This window comes from Corvus kubaryi, unplaced genomic scaffold (genome assembly GCF_017639235.1).
Source record: "Corvus kubaryi isolate FWS band 111438036 unplaced genomic scaffold, C.kubaryi_AGA036_p1.0 37396, whole genome shotgun sequence".
Taxonomy (NCBI): Eukaryota; Metazoa; Chordata; class Aves; order Passeriformes; family Corvidae; genus Corvus; species Corvus kubaryi.
In genome coordinates, this window is record NW_024581135.1 from 26318201 (window position 1) to 26337916 (window position 19716).

A 19716-nucleotide genomic window follows, 5' to 3' on the forward strand; every position below is an offset into this window, starting at 1 on the left:
TTTTTCTACACCAGTGGCTTCCAGTTCATGCAGTCATCAAGAAGTGCTAGTACTGTGTAATTTGTCAATCAACTAACAGCAATCCAATGCTGATGAGATAAATACCGAATAAGGTCAGAAGGTTTTATTCACATTCAAGCCAATCTTGCTCAGCCAGAGATTCCACTGAAAATATTGCTGCTGGAAATATAAAGTCACAGAGAATTCTGGATGAAATACAGCTAAGTGGTAAAAATTAAGATTTCCAGTATTTAACTCCAAAATCCAAAAGGATACACAAAGGCCAACATACCGTTGCTGGGATACTTTCTGAATTATACACCATCTCTCCATTCCTTAGGGACTTCTGCACTTCATGAATGTGGTTCTTGATGTCATTCACAGTGGGGAAGAAGGACAGGTTGTGTCTTTCTGGCACTTCATCAGGCGTGAATAATTCTCTTTCCACATATTTTCTGTCATATGTTAAAAGACATTTATTACCATATTTAAATATATTCTGCTATTTCCCGCTGTTAAGAGACACTGCTACCTTCTCCCTCCCCTTGCTGCAATGACAAGACAAAAGCAAGCTAGATGATCTTCTGAGCCAGTTCCTTGTGCATCTGCTACAGAGTTTGGAATGTAAAACCTCCATTTATTCAAGTAACTTTACAGAGTACAGCAGCTCTTAGTGGCTAACTACAATGATATGGAGAGATATCAAAGGCTGGGAGAAACAGACTCATGACATCTGGGAAATAGATTCAGTAATGCATCAGCACTGCCCTTTAGCTGGAAACCAAATTAATCAAATGCAAAAGTAGATATAGTACTATAGACTGAGAGCATTGCAGACAGTTCTGTACCTTAGCTGCTTCCTCACTGCATAGACCTGCTCTATTCCCTGAGACACCAGTTCTCGGATCTTGTCTGCCACTTGAGGATGAAGTCGAGAAGGTAGAGTACTGTTCTCATCTCTAACAACTTCCTCCTCCTCCTCAGAAGACACAGAAAAATGGGAGGGCGAAGGAGGGAGGCAGGAAATTTCCATTTCATGATATTGGTGGGCTTGCTGAGTAGGTAACTGTACATACCACCTAGCAAGAAGGAGAGAGTTTATACACACAGTTCTCAAACAAAGGCGAAAAATTAGTGTCTTGGGGGAACAGTCTGACAACTACCAACAACCTAGTCAGGGCAACTTAAGATTTTACAGCCCCTGAGACAGAAGATGTCTTTCAGAACTCAGGGCCCTCACACACCTTTCAATGCAAAATGAACTAGATCAAACTCCAAATTAATACAACTATTTCTATCAATTCCCTGCATGGAAACACCTGCTGAAGTTCCATAGCTTAGTGCTTAACACATTTACTGAATTAATACTTCAGTGCCACAGAAGTCTTACTGACACTGTGAATTTTTTTTTACTTTTAATAAGTGACTAAGTGAAAAAAAAAAAAAAAGAAGACCAAGTAAAATACTGCTCTTTTCTGCTTCATTTGTGAAAATAAAGAAAAAAGTGGAAGTTTCACCTGAGGACTCCTCCAGCATCTATCAAGTTTTTCTTCAGCATGTTGAACGCTTTCTCCTGCTCCATTCTTATGATTTTCTTGTCAATTTTAGGGTCAGTAGGAACCCTGTATTCTGGAAACTTTTGAACCTTTTTAATATAGATCCTTCCAAGGAGGAATAAAAAAAATTCTCCATCAGTATACTTTGGCCTTGGGAGGGGAAAGGCAAAAATCCCACTTCACATCAGGCATTAATATGGAAATAGTTCAAGCAGAGCCATGTAGGGTGTGAGGAGTCTCTAAAAGAATGGTAAAATTCTTAAGGGTAAAATTCTTAAGGATGCAGACAGACACACTTCTGTTCTGGTCTGGAAGCCACTCAGCCAGAGTGATTTTACTCCTCAGCAAAAGCCCTCATCCCCCAGTATAGTAAAAGCACAACACCAATTGTGAGCAGGCTGCAGTTCACCCAGCTATGCAGAATTGAGCACATACAGACCTAGCTGCAACTATTCACCAAACGCGCTCTTAGCTCAGTAAAAACTGAACAATCACCCAGGAGAATGCTCAAGGGTGACGAAAAAAAACCAAAACATTAGTGTTGAAGGAGGAGAAAATCCCCAGTGAACAGGAAGAACTGTAACTCCTTCAGCACATAGGACACGTGCTAGACTAGGATGACTGACTGATAACAGAGCAATTAAAAGCCTGAAGAAGAAACAACAAATAAGATGACAAAGTTTTAGGAGCAGAAATAGTCACTAAAGGACACCACAACAACTCATGAATACTCAGGTAGATAATGAATCCCACTTGTATTTCATTAGTGATGTACTGCTACTTTGCATCCAGGCAACCTACCAAATTTCAGCCTGATTCAGTCAAACGGGACAGCATTTTCCTTACCTCTAAATAAGTATCAACCTCAAGTTACCAAGGAGATAAAGCTAAGAGAGCTACAGTGAGTATCAGCTACCACCCCAAACCAGTGCTCTGTCACGGCTCACAGAAAGAATGCTTTATAGATAATTCTCACCTTGCCGGACAAGTGGCTTTGTACAGCTGGCCAGAGGTGCTTTCCTGCTCACCAGCTTTTTTAGGCTGAAATCCTTTCCTCCTTGGCCCATATTGGCACTCCATTACAATGGCTCTGCTTCCTGGAAACAGGAAGTAATACACTCTGTTCAAGCAATCACTGAATTCATTACAGTGAAATACTAACCACAGAAGAGATGAGGGTTCTGAAGCAGTTACTTCTGTTTGCCATCAGACTCTTCAGAAGGCAGAGCCCTAGTAATACAGTGCAAATGCTTCTCTCCCAGCATGTAAGAACACATAGCACTTTAAACCATTTCTCAACCTTATTACACCTCACAGAACTTCTGCAACATATGTGAAGGCAAAATACTGGACTTTGCCCTGGTGAGCACCAATACTTTACAAGATGAGAAGTCTTGCAAGTTACCAAAAGAACACAATACTGGTAATAAACACAACAAGCAGAACCCCCAAAACAACGGAGAAAACCCCCAGCTGAAATCAAAGGTGTGATGGTTCTGGTTGGGATAGAATTAACTTTCTTCACAGTAGCCAATGTGAGGCTGTGTTTTGGATTTGTGCTGGAAACTGCTGATAACACAGGGATGTTTAGTTACTGCAGAGCAGGGCTTACACAGGGTCAAGATCTTTTCTGCCCCTCATCCCACCCCAACAAGGAGGAGGCTGAGGGACACAAGAAACTGGGAGGGGACACAGCTGGGACAGCTGACCCAAAATGACCAAAGTCATATTCCATACCATATGGAATCATGTACAGCATATAGAGCCAAGGGAAGCAGGAGGAAGAGGGGGACATTCAAAGTTAGAGTGTTTGTCTTCCCAAGTAACCATTACAAATGATGGTGTCCTGCTGTCCTGGAGATGGGAAGTTGTGAGTGAATCCTGATTTTGATTTACTTGTGTGTGTGGATTTTCCTTTACCTTTTAAATAGTTCCTATCTCAACCCATGAGTTTTCTCATGTTTACCCTTCCAATTCTCTCCCTCATCCCACTGGAGGAATAAGTGAGCAGCTCTGTGGTCATTTCCAGCTGGGGTCAAACCACAAGATAAGGTCAGCAGCCATTTCCAGCCTCCTGGCTTAGATCAACACTTCAGACCATGCTGTCCCATAAAAGCTCAGCCTTGCAGTTAAGAAGTCATAACTGCTAAATAACAGTTTTAGCACAGCACACCCACGCAAAGCCAGACAGGCTTAAATAAATACTGTTTTGCTCTGAACTCGAATTAAGTGACTTCTTCCAGTCAGATCTCTAACAAAAGGGATTGACAAGTAAAGCACTGAAGTGGTCAAGAAAGGAACATCTTCCAAATTTCTTCCACATCACATTTAGTTATCTTTTATTTATAGTTCGCGTACTCCAGCATGCAGGCAAGGAGCTGCCTATGCCACAAGTGATAAACCCAAAAACTTTTGAAGTATTATAACAGCAACATAATGTGTTTCCATAAGATACCAAATGATCTAGATGAAACTAAAGATGTCTGATATGCATGTTCAGGAAAAGAAAGGGTATGTTGCTTTGATTTTATTCTTAGTTTTCTTTTATCTCACAGTTTATGGCTGAAGCTTTAAAACTGGTGCTAACATTTCCCTTTTACAGTAACTTTCAGGAAAAAAAAAGAAAAAACCCCAAACATAACCTACATTCCTGTCACTCATTTTCTCTGCGCAGCAATTAAAGCCCGTTCATTTTATATCCAAATTAAACTTAGTAATTTCACATATGCACCGCATGAGCTAAATATGTAATTAACAAGCTGTGAAGTTTGCATGTACATTTCAAAAAAACCCCAACACCAAAAGTCTCTCTGCTGAAGTCTGTTGATGTTTATGTTGTTTGTTTGGCTTTTTGAATTTATTTATTACTTTAAAGGTTGCAATTTGAATAGTTTATTGACTCCAGTGGAACAAACTCTTCCAAAGGTATTCAAGTTTAATCAAACAAGCTCTTATCCTTGTGAGAACTTTCATGTCCTAATAGAGCAAGATGGGACCTCTGCCTAAAGACCTCATCACAAGAACCCCCATCAAATGGTACTTAGCTAATTTCTAAAGGACAAAAGGAAATCATCACAACAAAACATAAAAAAGGAAACAAACTCCTTCAGACGCTCACAGCAGTGTCCCAGCTGCTCCCTTTTTATGTTTGTGTCTTGACCTTATCAAAACTAAGGAACAACATGAAGCTGCTTCTTTATGGCCAGTTGGGAGCTGATGTTGAAATTTTGAAAGTAGTTATTAAAATAAAAGTTAGTTACCTGCATTGACAAAGGGGATCCCATCATATGGGACATACTGAGATTTCCACATCAACCGTGTGGCAGGTTTGGCTGGGCTTGGAGACTGGCGCGTCCCCCACACACTTTGTGTTTGCTGCTTGTGTAGCGTGAGAACACTCTCTAACTCTGTCTCGCTCACACAATAGCCGCGGTACGAGTCCCCAATTCTCTGCATAGAAAGGACGGGAAATAATAGGATTATTCACCCACCTGACTGCTGAACATTACACAAAAAAACAAAAGCAGTCAGGGACTCCGGCAGGTGAGAACATAGGCCCAGATTTTTGCATTCCATGATTTTTGTCCCCACAGTAGTATCCTCATAAAGAGATTTACTACAGGATCTAACACAAGAGCAGTCCCCACTGAGGTCACGAGTTTGTCAGCCATCCAAGACCCTAAGAACACAAAGAACCCCTGAAAAGGTTACAGTCACACACACTACAACTCTGATTTCCAGAGGACAACTTCACTCCTGAGGTTTACCCCCACCACACACTTCAGTGGCAGTCACTGACTAGACAAATTACTGTTAGATGAAGTTTTTCACTTGACTGCCATAGAGAATCTCTGAATCACTAATAATTGTCTCTGCATCTACTGCAACACACGCACACTGCACCAAGCTGGAGCAGAATGCACCTGCCCACAGCACCAGTAACTGTCTCGCCTACTTAGTGCACTAACTTTGAACTGAATGTCTCACACAGCATCCCTCCCAACCTTCGAGGCACTCTTGATTCTCAACATTACACAACATAATATACCAGATTTGCCTCGTGCAAACTGATGAGGATGTCAATGAACTCTGCTAATGTCTGGGCAACTCCACAAAAACTGCATCTAACTTGACTCAAAGTAGTTACCCAGCTACTCAGTGCCATCACAGTTGGTTCAGTGCTGGTCTACCAGGGCCAGCCAGCAAGCAACAAAATTACTGGGACAGAGAAGAACTTTCCATCAAAACCCAGAATTCCATGCTTGCTTCTGTTCATATGCAGCTCAGGGTCAGGCTGTAACCAACTGTAACAGCCACAGTAGTTTGCCAGCTCAATCTTACAGTGTATCTGTGGGATAAACACACGGTGAATGAGTACTAAGGTCTGATAGATTTATTTTGCCACCTTCAGTGAAAGAACAGCCAGATGTTTAACTAATACTGACAGGAAAAGGAGCAATGGTGTCTCTCCAAGATTAGTACACAGATACCTTAGTGACAACTGCTTAAAACCAGCCTCATGCCTTTCTAAGAAAAACAGAAGGTCTGTGGTTAGCAAGACCTAAAGTCAACGAAGAACCAGTGAAGATCTTGTGAATGAACTGGGCCAGCACAGTGCTGCTGATAGTGCAAGGCCAGACGCAGAGGGTCGTGTGTGCACCAGGTGTGAGTCACTGAGACATGAGCTGCTCACACCTCAGAGCTCGCTGCTCTGCAGGCACTGCTGCAGCAGCTAACCAAGTCAGCACAGGCTCCACTCACGGCTGTGGGGAGCAAGAGACATTGGCAACTGTTTAGCCAGAAGTTAAAAATAACACTTCTGTCCAAAATTTGATCTGAAAAATTCAGGAGAAGCAAAGCAGCCTGAGAAGTACCAGAACTTTGTTCTTTCCAGAAACCTGGGACACTGCCTTTCAGAAGAGGGATTACAGCACCACTGTACATAATAAGTACTGCACAACCCAGATGTGATTTTTTTCCCATATCTTATACCTGTCACTATAAATAGGTCACTGACCTTATTCTAGAGAGATGAGAAGACTGATAAAACTGTTCTGCCAGAAAAGCAGCAAAAGTTACGGCACTCTCTCCTATTCTGGCTTTACTTTTGCACAAGTTAGATCATTTCCCCTAAATTGGTGGGAGAGGAGGAGGAGGAGGAGAAGAAAACCATAAAGCATGTAAAATTCCTGCTTTCTACAAGCAGGGAAAAAACAGACAAATGAGACTATCTTCTTCAGACAAATAAATTAACCTTATTTTGTACAGTTAATTAATGCAGTTTTCAACAACATTTTATTTCAGTATGCTGATACATGCAGGAAATGCATTTTGATCAGACCACTGAAAACTAAATAGGTTATTGAAAGTAACTGGTTTGAAATTAACTCTGTAACAAGTAATTACCTTGAAGTAATTGCATTCTCTCCAGCCCTTTAACTCCAAGGTTCAAGCCAAAAAACAGGAGCAATTCCTTCTCTCTCTCCTGGCCTTGCCTCAGCAAAGGTACATACAAGCTTACCCTAAAGTACACACACCAAGACTGCAGTTTTCGTCAAGGAAATTAACAGCAGCAGGGTAGCAGAGGCATTTGCAGCCCAGACACAGCAAGTGTAAGCTGAACATTTCAAGGCAGTAGGGAACTGACACCAAACACAGAGCTTGGTGGTAATTTGGATGACTGCAGCTTTTACTGCTGTTTGCCCGCAGTACTAACTGCTGAAGGAGTCACTGCCCTTCGGAGTGCAGCGGCTTCACCTGCTGACATCTTGTGTGAGTCACAGAGACCTCAACACTGTTTTAAGTTTGTTTCAGTTCCGGCAGACAACTGAAAGAGTAGAGTTGTGAGCTGATGTATTCACCGGCATCTCTCCAAACTGGATCTCCAAATTCAGTAGGACCCTTCAATTCTGTTACTAGTAACAAAAGATTTTGACACCTAAAAGATAAACAACACCTCAAAATCCCAGTGTCTCCAGTCTGTGCCCCAAAAAAGGCACATACATCCCAGCTCTCTCCGGTGGATCAGGGAGGATTAGCACATACAAGCAACAGTTCTGCTGAGCAGCAGAGGGAAATGTTTGTGTCCTCAGAACACATTCAAACAGACATTACTTCTATTTCCTTTTCTTTAAAAATAAGATCTTTTCTGTAAATGCTGCTGTGAATTTTAAAGCACAGCAGGTGAAATTTCCTGTAATAGATAGACAAAGCAGATCGTAAGTCCTCCAATAATACAATACCAATAATAAATGATTCAGATAAGCCACATTGATGTTAAGACAGGAAAGAATATACCACATAGTGCTAAAAACACTGTGAACTTTATCAACTAACTGGCCAACTGAATTAAGAAATTGATTCTATAAAAATGGTGTTTCCACCATGGAAAAATTCATGCTATTAATTTTCTGACTTCTTAACACTTATGTGGACGTAAGAGTGGACAGTACCATTTGTATTAAACAAATGGCATAACACAAGAGAAATAGATGAATATATTTATTTTAAAAATTGTTTCTAAGTAGATTGAGAGAAATTCAATTTCTAGGTCCCTCAAACTGCAACTTCTAGTTATCAATGGCCAAGCCAATAGGAAGAAAAAAAAAAGAAGTGGTAGAAATATCAAAAGAGATTAAGCAGCTAGAGAGTATGAGCTTTCCTTCTAAAAAGTATTAAGAGAAAGTAAAATAAACATCTATCAGGAAGAGTTTGATAGTAGGAGGAAGGGGTAGTTGATCTCTCAGGAAACTTCCCATCTCCCCTGCCTTCCTGTTAAGTGACTTATGATGCATTCTAGCTGCTGATAGCATCCTAGTCATCTGGACAGTTCTGCAGACACCTAACAATATGCAAATAGAGGAAGAGTTCTGTTTAGGTCAAAAACCATCACACAGAATAAAGACTGAGCATTTTTTAACAAAAGAGAAAACAAACACATGTAACCTAACCTGCTGGGACCAAAAAAAAAAAAAAAAAAATCAGCAAGAATATCTAAAATAGGAATCCTTAGTAAAATATTGATATTAGGGTGCATTAAGTCTCAGACTTGACACTGGCCAGTCATATGGATTTTGATTTCTATGGGATAACACAAACCAATATGAACAGTTGCAGAACTCAGCAAAGTTTGCGCGGTAGCTCAGGAGCAAACTCTACCATGGCGCACAATGGCTCTTCCCAGCACTACAAGGTATCAGGTTTTCAGCAGCACTTTTTTTACTTCAGGAGCTGGTAATGGTCAGTTGTTCTAAAATTCTCAAATTAGAAAGGGATTTCACAGCATTTTATGTGTTTAACTGTGCTAGCAGTCCCGGTGCTATATACCAGGAAGCTTGAACACTTCTACAGCTATGACTTATTCCTTTCACAGAATAGGACCATTATCTTAGAGCTAGATGATAAAACACCAAGTCATAATTCTTTGTGGCCCACCTCACAGCTCCTGAGACAGCGCGCCCATGCAGGTGTGTTTAGTGGCAATGGTTGAAGAGGGATAGGAAAAGGATTTTCCACTACCCTGAAAAAAACAAAAAAATAATAGAAGTTTATACAGACATTCAGAAAAGCTACAATTTTGACTAAACTACAGGTAACATCAAATCAGTGTCTTATGTATAACCCTAGAGCATATGATCAAACTATGGATATTTTATCAATATGCCTTAAAAACCTGTGGTTCATTTTCTTCATATTCTATTTCACTGTTAAAATAATTTACAGTGAATCAAAGTATTAAAAATCCCACTGTTTTCTACATTCAACTTCTCCAAACATTCAGTATTCTTAGTACTGTTACCTGACAACAGCAGACAAAACATGGTGAAATAGACCAGCTGATTGTCTTGATAATTTTCTTACGCAAAATGATGGTAAAATGCTGAAGATTAAAACCAATATCGAACACTTGTCGCATGCTGCACATTTTAATTTACTTTAAATTACTGAAAAACAGTTCCAGTAACTATTTAAACCTAGTTTCTCCATTCCCTAAATTCTGGGGCAGAAACAATGATAACTCACTGCTTATTACTCCAAAACAAGTGTATTGCCTCCTGTCTACACAAATATATCTCACTTCCAAGATTATTTTTCTGACATGCACAGACTGTGTTCACACATCACACATTCACAAACTTCTCTCTTTGTTTTACAGGTTTCTTGAATATATATAATTTCTGTTTTAGTGAGATTACTCTGATCTTTTCTACTACTTGATTTCTAAAGAACATAAACCAATGCAAACCCAGCTTGCAGTCCACAGAGCAAATGCCTTCTTTGGGAGTTTTTTGTTGTTGTTGTCACTTTTCATTGTTGCTGTTCCTTTATTTGGTTGGGTTGAGGTTGTGAGGATTTTTTGAAGTAAAAAGGAATTCCAGAGTATTCAGAATTAAAACAGTAGGCAACATTTAGCATGGGGAGAGATTTGGGTGGATATCAAGTGAAGAATACCTAACAACTAACAAACTTTGGAAATTTAGCTGATCAATCTGCCTAAGCATTTCACCAACACACACCATTAGCAGCAGCTTTCTCATATTTTATCAGAGGACACTGAAGAAGTTATCCAGAGAACAAAGATGAGGCTCTCAAAGTTAATGACAGCTATTGAAAACTCCATCTAAAAAATTCACCTCTACAAGTAACTGTTCTTGTGGAAGCATGGTTTGTATAGGTTTTAGTACATTCATCCAAGAAACTCTACTCCCTCAAACATCAACTTTCCATGCAGTTCCTTCACTCGGTCACTTTCAACTCCAGGCAGGCAGTAACAGTATCTGTTTAAAGTCATTTCAGTAACTGGCATTGATTTAAATGTCCACCTATTGCTGTGGTCAGAATATATCTCTGGAATACAGGTACTTGAACTGCTTTCCCTATTGCGCCGGCACACACAAAAGCTGCCTGGAAACACAGTTAGCTACACATCACTCACTAACACTGTGGGTTCATAACCTCTGTTCCATGGTAATTTTGTGATAACCACTGCAAAAACAAACTGCAAGAAAAAAAGGCAGTGGTGGCATTGGATCAAAGTGATTGTTCATCCTTTTAACCCCTGACCTACCTGGTAGTTGTTTTTTTCGATACAGTGAGAGATGCCTGTGGATGTAGAATGTAACTGCTTGCACTGTCTGCTATAGAAGCCACCACCACAGTCTGCAGATTCCCATCACCACACTTCTCTTCCGAAATATCTTTATAAAAATAAAGCAGCTTCTTGGTTAATAACTGAATGTAGAATGGGGAAAAACAAGCTATGATTAAACTTTGTGTGCTGTTAAAGCAAGCCTTTTGACATAGGAAATAAGTTTTATAGGTGATAAAGTAATCTAATCGTTGTGAATCAGTGCTCGAACTCCTGGCACAAATATGAAGATACACTTGATAAGGTTGCTTATATTTAAGGACTCTGATAGCTGTGCTACTGCTTATGAATCCTTCCACAACAAAGCAAATAATCAGAACAACTTGCAAATTACTCTGCTTCCAGGAATCCACATACGATTGCCCAAGTATTTTGTTCAGCTGCAAGTCACATACTGCTTGCTTTTAAAATAAGAAAAAATGAGATAATGATACTGCTTTGTACTTAGAAAAGAACACTTAAACAAGAAAAACAGGCCTCTTGTAATTGAATCTGACATGCTGTTAGAACAAATGTTTTAGCCTTTCTTGGTAATAGGGAGCAATCCACAAGCCAAAAATTGCTCCTAAATTGAAGGCTGTGTGTACAGTTAAACAAAAACATAATGGAAAACTGTGAAAGCAGACGTTCAATATTTTGGTCTCAACATAAACACACAAGGTCTCTTTAGATGAAGGATTTTTGCCCTTCAATTATGAAAGCTTCCTTCCCTCATCCAGAGAGAGAGTGGTAAGCTATTAACACAGTACAGAAATGGATCCACAGGAAAGCTCTATAAGAAGATTCATAAGTGTGCACTAGGATTAACACCACTCTGGCTCAAAGCACAGGCTCCTCCCACAGAGATGTGCCCTTAAGACACTACAGGCTACTCTGAAGTCTGCACCCTTCCATGCATTACCACCATGCGCAGACAAGTGAAACGGGCTGAAAGGCCATTCTCCTTCCTCTTTCACCTCCACAGTAAACTGCTGACCAGTCTTCCTAACTGTCTTTTAAAGACCAAATAACTGCAAAATCTTTTACTCAGTATGTCACAAAAAGAACCAAACCAAACAAACAAAAAAAAAATCCCACAAATGACACCTGCATCACTGTTGTAGAACATGTATTCAAATACTGGGATAGCAAACCCCATGTTGAATGAAAAATGGAAATGCAAAACTGCTATTTAGTACTGGAAGTTAGTGCTTTCAAAGAGTAGCAGCAATTGTTTGGTAACTAAAGGCTCACAGTTGACTTTAAAGTAATGTAAGAGTCTGCTGTAACCAAACTTGGTCTTACCCCTGCAAGAGCTGGAGAGGGAGGGAAGGTTGAGCATTAGGGCAGGAACAAGCCTTTCAATGCAAGGTCACGAAACGATATTGCAACCCTAAATGATCACGACTTGAACCTCAAATCTTTCTTCTATCCACCCAGCACCAGGACTCTAGTCTTACTGTGAGCTATCATTCCACAGGAACACTCAACCAGTGCTCAAATTTTGAGACTTTTATAGAGAGAATGAAAAACAGTTTAAAAAACATTTGAGAGTTTAACAAAATGTGACCACCTCATTCTCAGTCTTACTCTGTGAACGCAAACTAGTACACAGTGTTCTGCCATCCAGCAAGGATTGCAGATGAATAATCAATGCTTTCAGATTTCAGTACGTCCATTTTCTAGAGAAAACCTGAAAAGTTGCACTTCTAGTTGTGCACATGCTTAAAATGTGACAATTAACACATTCCAATGAATGGAAAGTTACATCTCGTTTTCCTTGACTGGGAACTGGATTTCTACCTAAGTGATTCATTCCTGGCTTCACAAAAGATGCATCATCACCAGTGATCTCTGGAACAGAACATTTAATGTTCTTCTGGCCTGTCTGCACTACAGGAATTAACGACTTCATTCAAAATGAAGTAAACAAATAGTGAAAATTTGAAGCTGATAGGACAGCCAATGGCACAAATATCCTTAGTAATGGTAAATAAGGCAAGAAACAACTCTGTGCTTGATATGCCAATCCACCCACCACATGCCCTTCAGAAAGGTGGTATAATAGCTCTTCTTCAATAAGGCTTTGCCCAACAGAAAGTGTGATGTGTGAGGCACCAGATTCATAATCAGAAAGCAGAATCTGGGTGTATTTTGTCTTAAAACTGACCAAGGAAAGGAAACAAGGTTCTTAAAAAAGACCATGCAGGATGTGCTTACTCACAGGAGCACAAACCCTCAAGTCCCACAGGTTAAACTCACCCTGTGTGCTGGTCACATCCAGAAGCTGACCTGGGGGAATAATCACTTGGGTCACTCCTGGCTGGGCAGAAGGAATGACATGCAGCACCTGTCCATTTTCTGACTGGCTGGCAACAATCATCTGTAAGGCAGTCACAGAGAAGCATGAACGGCATTAGTTTGTATGGTGATCATGCAGCACAACTGGGTTTGATTATTACCAGAACAGGAAATATTTTGCTTAGAATTAGGGCCTGTATATTTACTTGATTTTACATAATAAAAAAACTATCTCTTTATTGTCCATTTCTTAAAATCAATTTCCCCTTTTAAAATAGCCCTTTAATTAAGGAAAGAATAAAACCACACTACCTTATCCGATTCTACAATGAATTACACATTTATTTGAAACTTACAACACTATTATTAAAGCTATCAAACACCTGAAAGCCATTCATAGCTGGATTCACCGTAACCCCATTCATGGACTAGCAGAACTACTCATAACGTAAAAATTTTGACCTTTACTCCTAAGAAACTGACCTCTATGGGCAGCACTTCATGCAAAAGCAGAGGAGAAGAAAAGCTCCAGGACTTAAAAAAAATATGAATTAAATCACCTTGGATTCTGAAAAACTTAAACAACTCCTTATGGTATATTTACCCATAATTACAAAGGACTCTGGGTGAGAGAGTTATGTTTTTTACAAAATAGATGTTACAAATTACAAAGCAACATTTTAAGAAAATTATTTGAGGGCTGGGGGAAATGTGAGATGTAATGACTTAGCTTACTGCTAATGTTCTGATTTCCCAAAAAAAACCAGAGTGACTTATCCAGGGAACATAGAGAAAACAGCAGCAGCAGAAGTACAAGATCTTATCACACTACAGCATCCAGGCTTGATACTGACAAAAGACATCAGCTGTTGTTTAATAAAATTAGTAATGGCTGCAGACAGAACGTGCCTACCTGAAGAAGGGCAACTGGAGCATGAACTGTACCACTGAAAAGCTCCACCTTGTTGCTAGAGATAAAGTCTGAATCAGCTGTTGCTACAACAAAGCACAACGTAAGAGAGTTCTTCAAAGAGCTCCCTCATCTGTGAACACAGCCCCAGCCCTGCCTGCAGACACACTCACCATGGGTGCACTGGGCCCTCCCAGGGGCTGCAGCTCACAGAGGGGCTGCCTGGGCTGCTCTGCCAGCTGGAATTCCTCTGCACAATGGGACCGTGGCTGGGGCGGCCGTGCCGGCACAGCCAATGGTGGAGAACTGCCCGAGAGAGGCACTGTGATGGGCAGGGCTGTGGGAGAGTCGCTCTGGCCAAACAACGGATCCCTGGAATCCATGCACGTTAGTTGCTTTCACAGAGGAAAAACAGTAAAATGTACTTTGAGTAGCAACCTCTATGAAGAAAAAAAAAAAACAAACAACAAAACAAGAAAGAGAAAAGAACATTTAAAACCAGTGTGCTATACAGTATACTCAGAGGGAACTCTTGTCCTTCTGATCAAGAAGCCAACATTAGCAGCTCTACTGTTGTTCTCCATTTCCATGCTGAAAAAGTATTCATATTCCTGCTTCCTAGAATGAAGCCTCTCTACCAAGGCAAAAGAAAATCCCTTTTGCTCAAAATCTGCTTCCCAAAACCACTTATCACTTTAAAATGTCTCAAATCTGCCCAGAAACTGAGAAGACTTACACCAAAACCAAAACTGTAAAATATTCACCAACTTAATTTGACTTCAAAAGAAATCCCAGATACTATTCCACTTAGCCTTTCCATACGTGCATTTAGCTATGAAGAAAAAATCTCTACACACTTTTTACATTCTTTACCACCACAGAAACACAAGCAACACAACCTCCAATTCAAGGCCAAGAATGGTACAGCACAAGGCCAAGAACCAGACAAAATCTTTTAAAAATAGAGCTTATCCTCATCAAATTTGCAGAACCAAAGTCTTAAAGTACCTCCCACTTTCATTAAATTTAAGTGCATAGGCACAAATATTTGTGTTGTTGAAACTCTGACAACACAAACATTAAGCATGTAAAAATAATGGAAAAATAGGCAGTCCCTGTGTACAATAACATGTCAGACTGCCACCTGGCCAGTGCAAGAAGGGCTGCAATTTGTTGTATCTCTTGCAGCAACTGCACAAACAACTCTGTCATTTTTGTGACAAAAATTAATACACTACAAATCAAAGAATGAGGAAAAATGTTTCTAAATTTTATATAAAAGTCAGATTTGATCTAAATAACTTCATCAAAAATTCTGCAGGTATAAATTTTCTGTGCTGAAACTGTCTGCTGTGAACTACACCAGAAAAGCAGCAACAAACAAATGGCACTTGTTGTGTTAAAGACGTTGTGCAGACACCATAAGCACACAAATCACTACCTGAGTGACATTTTATGTTAGAAGAACATTCTGCAGAAGAGCATTCATGCACAGAAATCTCCTTGAATAGAAATATCTGGCAATATCTGATAAAAAATACATGGAAGACTCCTCTCCCCCAATACCTACACACATCCTGTGTCCCTGGACTCTTTGTTGGTGACATTTGGTCACTAAGCAATGTGACCTCATTTTCACCTGTTCTGAACCTCTCCTACTCCAACACGTTATAAAGTATTCTTTTTTTTAAAGGGTTGACAAAATAAAACATGCATTTCTTCAGCACTGTAACAGGACATAATTACTGAAGGTTGTCATTACATGTAACATCTGGGTATGCATCAGTTCAAAACTGAATGGCACAGGAATCCAAGGGAAGGATGTACATTCTTAAAAGACATGATGTATTACTCTAAAGGCAAGAAAAGACCCCTGCACTGATGAAATAGCATATTTTAAACTCATCAGAGTGGATGTAAAGGAAGCATCTAAAAGGACAAAGCATTTGTACCTCACCTGAAAAACCTGATCGTTTGTTTCTGAGTCTTCTGTACCATGACAGCTGCCTATGAACAAATCGTTAGATCCTTCCATAGCAATGCCATGGTCAGCTCCACTTTCTTCCATTACAAGGTGACCTGAAAAGGTTATAAAAGGTTATTTTTGCCTTCTGCCAAGAGATTGCCATAGGTGTTGTCTTTAGGTCTTACAAATTTAGTGTTACAAGTTCTAATGCTGTTGCAAGATAACAGCTAAGTTCTCAAGAAATCCTTGCCTCCTTATCACTTTATTACTCACTGCAGAAAAATTTCAGCATGTTGCTCCAGAAGTACAGCTTAGCCTTTTATATGAGACAATTTGCTTGATTTGTCATTGCATACACAGATACAAAACACACATACACCCTCCCATCATTTTCATCTGAGTATGTCCAAAAGCACTGAACTAACAACCACACACATCTAGAAAATACTTGATATTTAAGCACATGCCAGCAGTGCTTTATAAATATATTAGTCACCTTCTTACACAATCACCAGACAGAATTTGCATTATGCAACTCTGTCATGCAGACATCTTGAAGTAAATCAATTTGTTTTAAAGGCTTATAAGACAACATATAAATGAAATAAAATTACTATTGTTAGTCTACAGTAGTATGCTTCGGGCAGAAAAAAACACCAGATATGTGAAACAAAATTTGGCACTAATCACATGATGAAATTCAAAAAGACAGAGCTCCCGGCATTTTAGAAATCTACCTCCTATCCCAAAGAAAGCTTCAAGATGCTCAGTTGCCCACTACAACCCTTCAGGTAGACAGATAGTATTGGACAGTGAACTGTCACAGCCACATGATAATGCTCTCATGCACACAGCACACCCTTTAAAGCAGCGACCAATCCCAAATATTCACAAGCAACAGGACAAAACGACAATTAACTTGGTCCCTACCTAACGAGAGTATACATATACTAGACTACACACATAACATACCCAACTGAATAGAAGAAAACTTAAGTCCTGACATTTGGGAGGAAGGAGGGGGAAGGGTGGTCAGGATTTTTCCCTTCAGTATTTATTTTAAAGACAGGCTGCATTACATTAGCACATGACTCCTACCAGCTGTATCTTCTTCACCACACCACGCAAATAAATTCCTCAAGATGGACCTTCTTGGCTGTAGTATTTCAACTGTTTACAGCTTTAGTAAGGAGACTGTAACAGGCTAGAGGGTAACTTCAAAAGAACTGTACAACTCTTAAAGCACAGATTTATTCTGCTTTGCAAAGATATAAAGGACACAGGCAAAGTAAATCCACATCTCCTTGGCTTTTGAAGCTGAATAAAGCATCCTGCTGATACAAACAACATTGAGAAGTTAAGCTGCTCATATGCTCAATATATTAATACTTTAATCTAAAGCAGATTTATTTTTCCATTCAATTTTCAAGTGATGACACTCCAGACCAAGTTCCAAATGAAGTTACCTCATGTTTACCAAGTACTTTTGAGCTTCGGATCTGAGAACAACTATAAGATGTTTCAGTTAAAATGTCTGAAGCATCTTAGCAGCAAATGAAAACAAAACCCAGAACACTAGATTTCATCATCACTCAACCACTTCCTCTCAGTTCAAAGATGCAAAGAAGACATGACAATTTTGCAAAAGCAGCACATTTAGTTCTTTGAGATAAACTGAGTTTGTTCCAGAGATACTGATGACACGGACTCTGAGCATGCTGGAACCCGACAACAGAACACAAGGACAGCTCTATGGGGACAGACCAATGACCCAAGCAGCCCAACATCCTGTATCTAACAATGATTAATAACAAAGCTCAGGAAAAAAAATCCAGCAGTATGGTAAATACACGGTGATATTTATCCAGCTTCCTTTCATAAGCAGCCCAGAAATATCTGAATTTTCATATTTGTGTTTAAAATAATTCCTGTGGTACAATTTTGCCCCATGATTTTGTCTAATCACTGCTGTAACCCAGGCAAACCACTGGCACACACATCACTTGAAAAATCGACTTCATGGTTTAACTATCCAGTTTCATTAACCTAAGTCCTTGTGTGCAACCACAAAAAATTATTATTTTTTGTCTTAAAGAAATATGCTTCTACAGAGGTGTACAAATACATACACAGTTAACAAATCTTACACTCATATAAATATTGCTAGCCAATTCCTCAAACAGGAAAGTTAAATCCTGTACATTTATGTATAGGTATGGATGTTTTGTCATTAAATAACACATAAGTATCTCTTCATAAACACTAAGTGAGCACCACAAAAATTCCCACTGCTGTATTACACATTTAACAGTGGGCTGAAGGAGAAATGTGGAAGTTTAATGTCAGTATAAAGTAGGAGCAAGAGCTGCATCCTCAGAGCACACAAGCAGCTCTCTATACCTCAGATTTAGCTTTAACACAACTCCACCCAAACCACTTTACAGGCTGCTTCCCGACTAAAGCACTCAAGGGCCATTTCCAAATCATGGGTTAGCGTATTTTAACGCCACAGGTCAACTTCCTTCACCCTGACTCCATTTGGGAAGAACTTTCCTCAAAATAAAGGGAAATCTATGGCCATTGTTGTCCTTGGTTCACCTCTACAAAGAGAGCAAGCAGGCACAGAAACTGCTAGCGCAGGCGAACACAAGTAACCACCATGAGCACACCATGCAGGGTGTTGGTTATACTTAACAGCACATACATACAGTTGAATGCTTCACCATCAATCTCTTTTGGGTCTTCTGTGAAATGTCTCAGAGGTTTTATAAGAAGACTTAAGATAATTGCACAGCTTACTACTATGAAAACACACTCTCTGCAAGAGCTCCCTCTGAGGGCATTTCTCTACAACCATCCACAGTGGCACAAATTCACAACGGCATGAATTACAGTAAAACATATCAGGGAGGAAATTAGGGCAGAGTGATACTCTCCAGTAAAGGAGTTACACTTAACTTTGCTAACTTGCACCAGGTTTGAGATTTAGCGTATCTCTATCATGGAAGAGCAGGCAGATGCGGTTAAGAATACACAGAAGATCTGGGCACTCCCACTTATAAGGTTTCTCAAGCCATTTTTTTCTAGACCTGTGTCAATTTCAATGCACCTGTGTCAATTTCACTGACAAACAATGTCAGGTCTTTGAAGCATGCTTAAGAGATAGATGAGATTTCAGAGTCTCACGAAACAGCAACATTCAACACCCGCCCGCCCCAACAGGGGAGTCACCACCCAGGGAAATCCCAACTGATCCCCTGAGGCCACGAAGGACTGTCAAACAGGTGGGGGGGGAAAAAAAAAATGTGTGCACAACGCAAGCACAGCAGCAACTCCTCACACAAGCAGCCTTCTCCCAAAACACCAAACTCACTTACAGCTTCTTTTAAAGTCCACCGCGCGTTGGGTTTATTACTTCTAGTAGGCAGTTTATTGTGGGTGTGTCGCTTGACACGCGGAGAAACACAACCCGAGTGACTCCACGCGGAGAGCGCCACTCCAGCGACCCTGGGCGCCCCACGAGGCACTGCCCCGCTCGGGCACAGCCGGGCAGCACGGGCGGCCCCCCTCAGGAGCCGGCACAGGAGCCGCTCCGGCACCAGCGAGGGACTCGCGGAACGCACCGCCCGCTCCCTGAGGAGCGCGGAGGGCGCCTCAGCCCGCGCCCGTCGCCACCACAGCCCCGCGGCAGGGGCGGCGGAACGCGCCGGCCGGGGCCGCGTCCCGGCGGCCCGGGGCGAAATGCCGGAGGCGCGTTACTCCACCTGCGCTCGGCTCCCGCAGCCGCGCCGCCATGCGCGCCTCCGCTCCGCGCACGCGCGCCCGCCCTCAGCGCGGAGCGGGGCGGGGGCGCGCG

The 19716-nt window shown here is 40.7% G+C and overlaps 1 protein-coding gene across 20 annotated transcripts in view; it reads right to left on the reverse strand.

Annotated features, from left to right (window-relative positions):
- CARF (calcium responsive transcription factor) overlaps positions 1-19674 on the reverse strand; it is a 38891-nt gene extending 19217 nt beyond the window's left edge. For 11 of the 20 annotated variants that reach the window (XR_006018115.1, XR_006018122.1, XR_006018121.1 and 8 more), the window contains exons 1-10: positions 15852-15973; positions 14068-14289; positions 12946-13066; positions 10624-10753; positions 8991-9075; positions 4817-5006; positions 2533-2653; positions 1518-1661; positions 849-1079; positions 293-455 (exon numbers count right to left, since the gene is read on the reverse strand). Coding sequence is in view for 11 of the 20 variants with exons in the window: in XM_042040414.1 (XP_041896348.1) it covers positions 293-455; positions 849-1079; positions 1518-1661; positions 2533-2653; positions 4817-5006; positions 8991-9075; positions 10624-10753; positions 12946-13066; positions 14068-14289; positions 15852-15962 (1518 nt within the window). In the remaining 9 variants the exon portion in view is untranslated. Of the gene's footprint in view, positions 1-292; positions 456-848; positions 1080-1517; positions 1662-2532; positions 2654-4816; positions 5007-8990; positions 9076-10623; positions 10754-12945; positions 13067-13897; positions 13981-14067; positions 14335-15851; positions 15974-16832; positions 16852-16958; positions 18072-19237; positions 19553-19624 lie in introns of those variants that run through there. The other 9 variants (XM_042040421.1, XM_042040411.1, XM_042040412.1 and 6 more) reach the window with 9 other exon arrangements.
- Between the last annotated feature and the right edge of the window lie 42 nt (positions 19675-19716).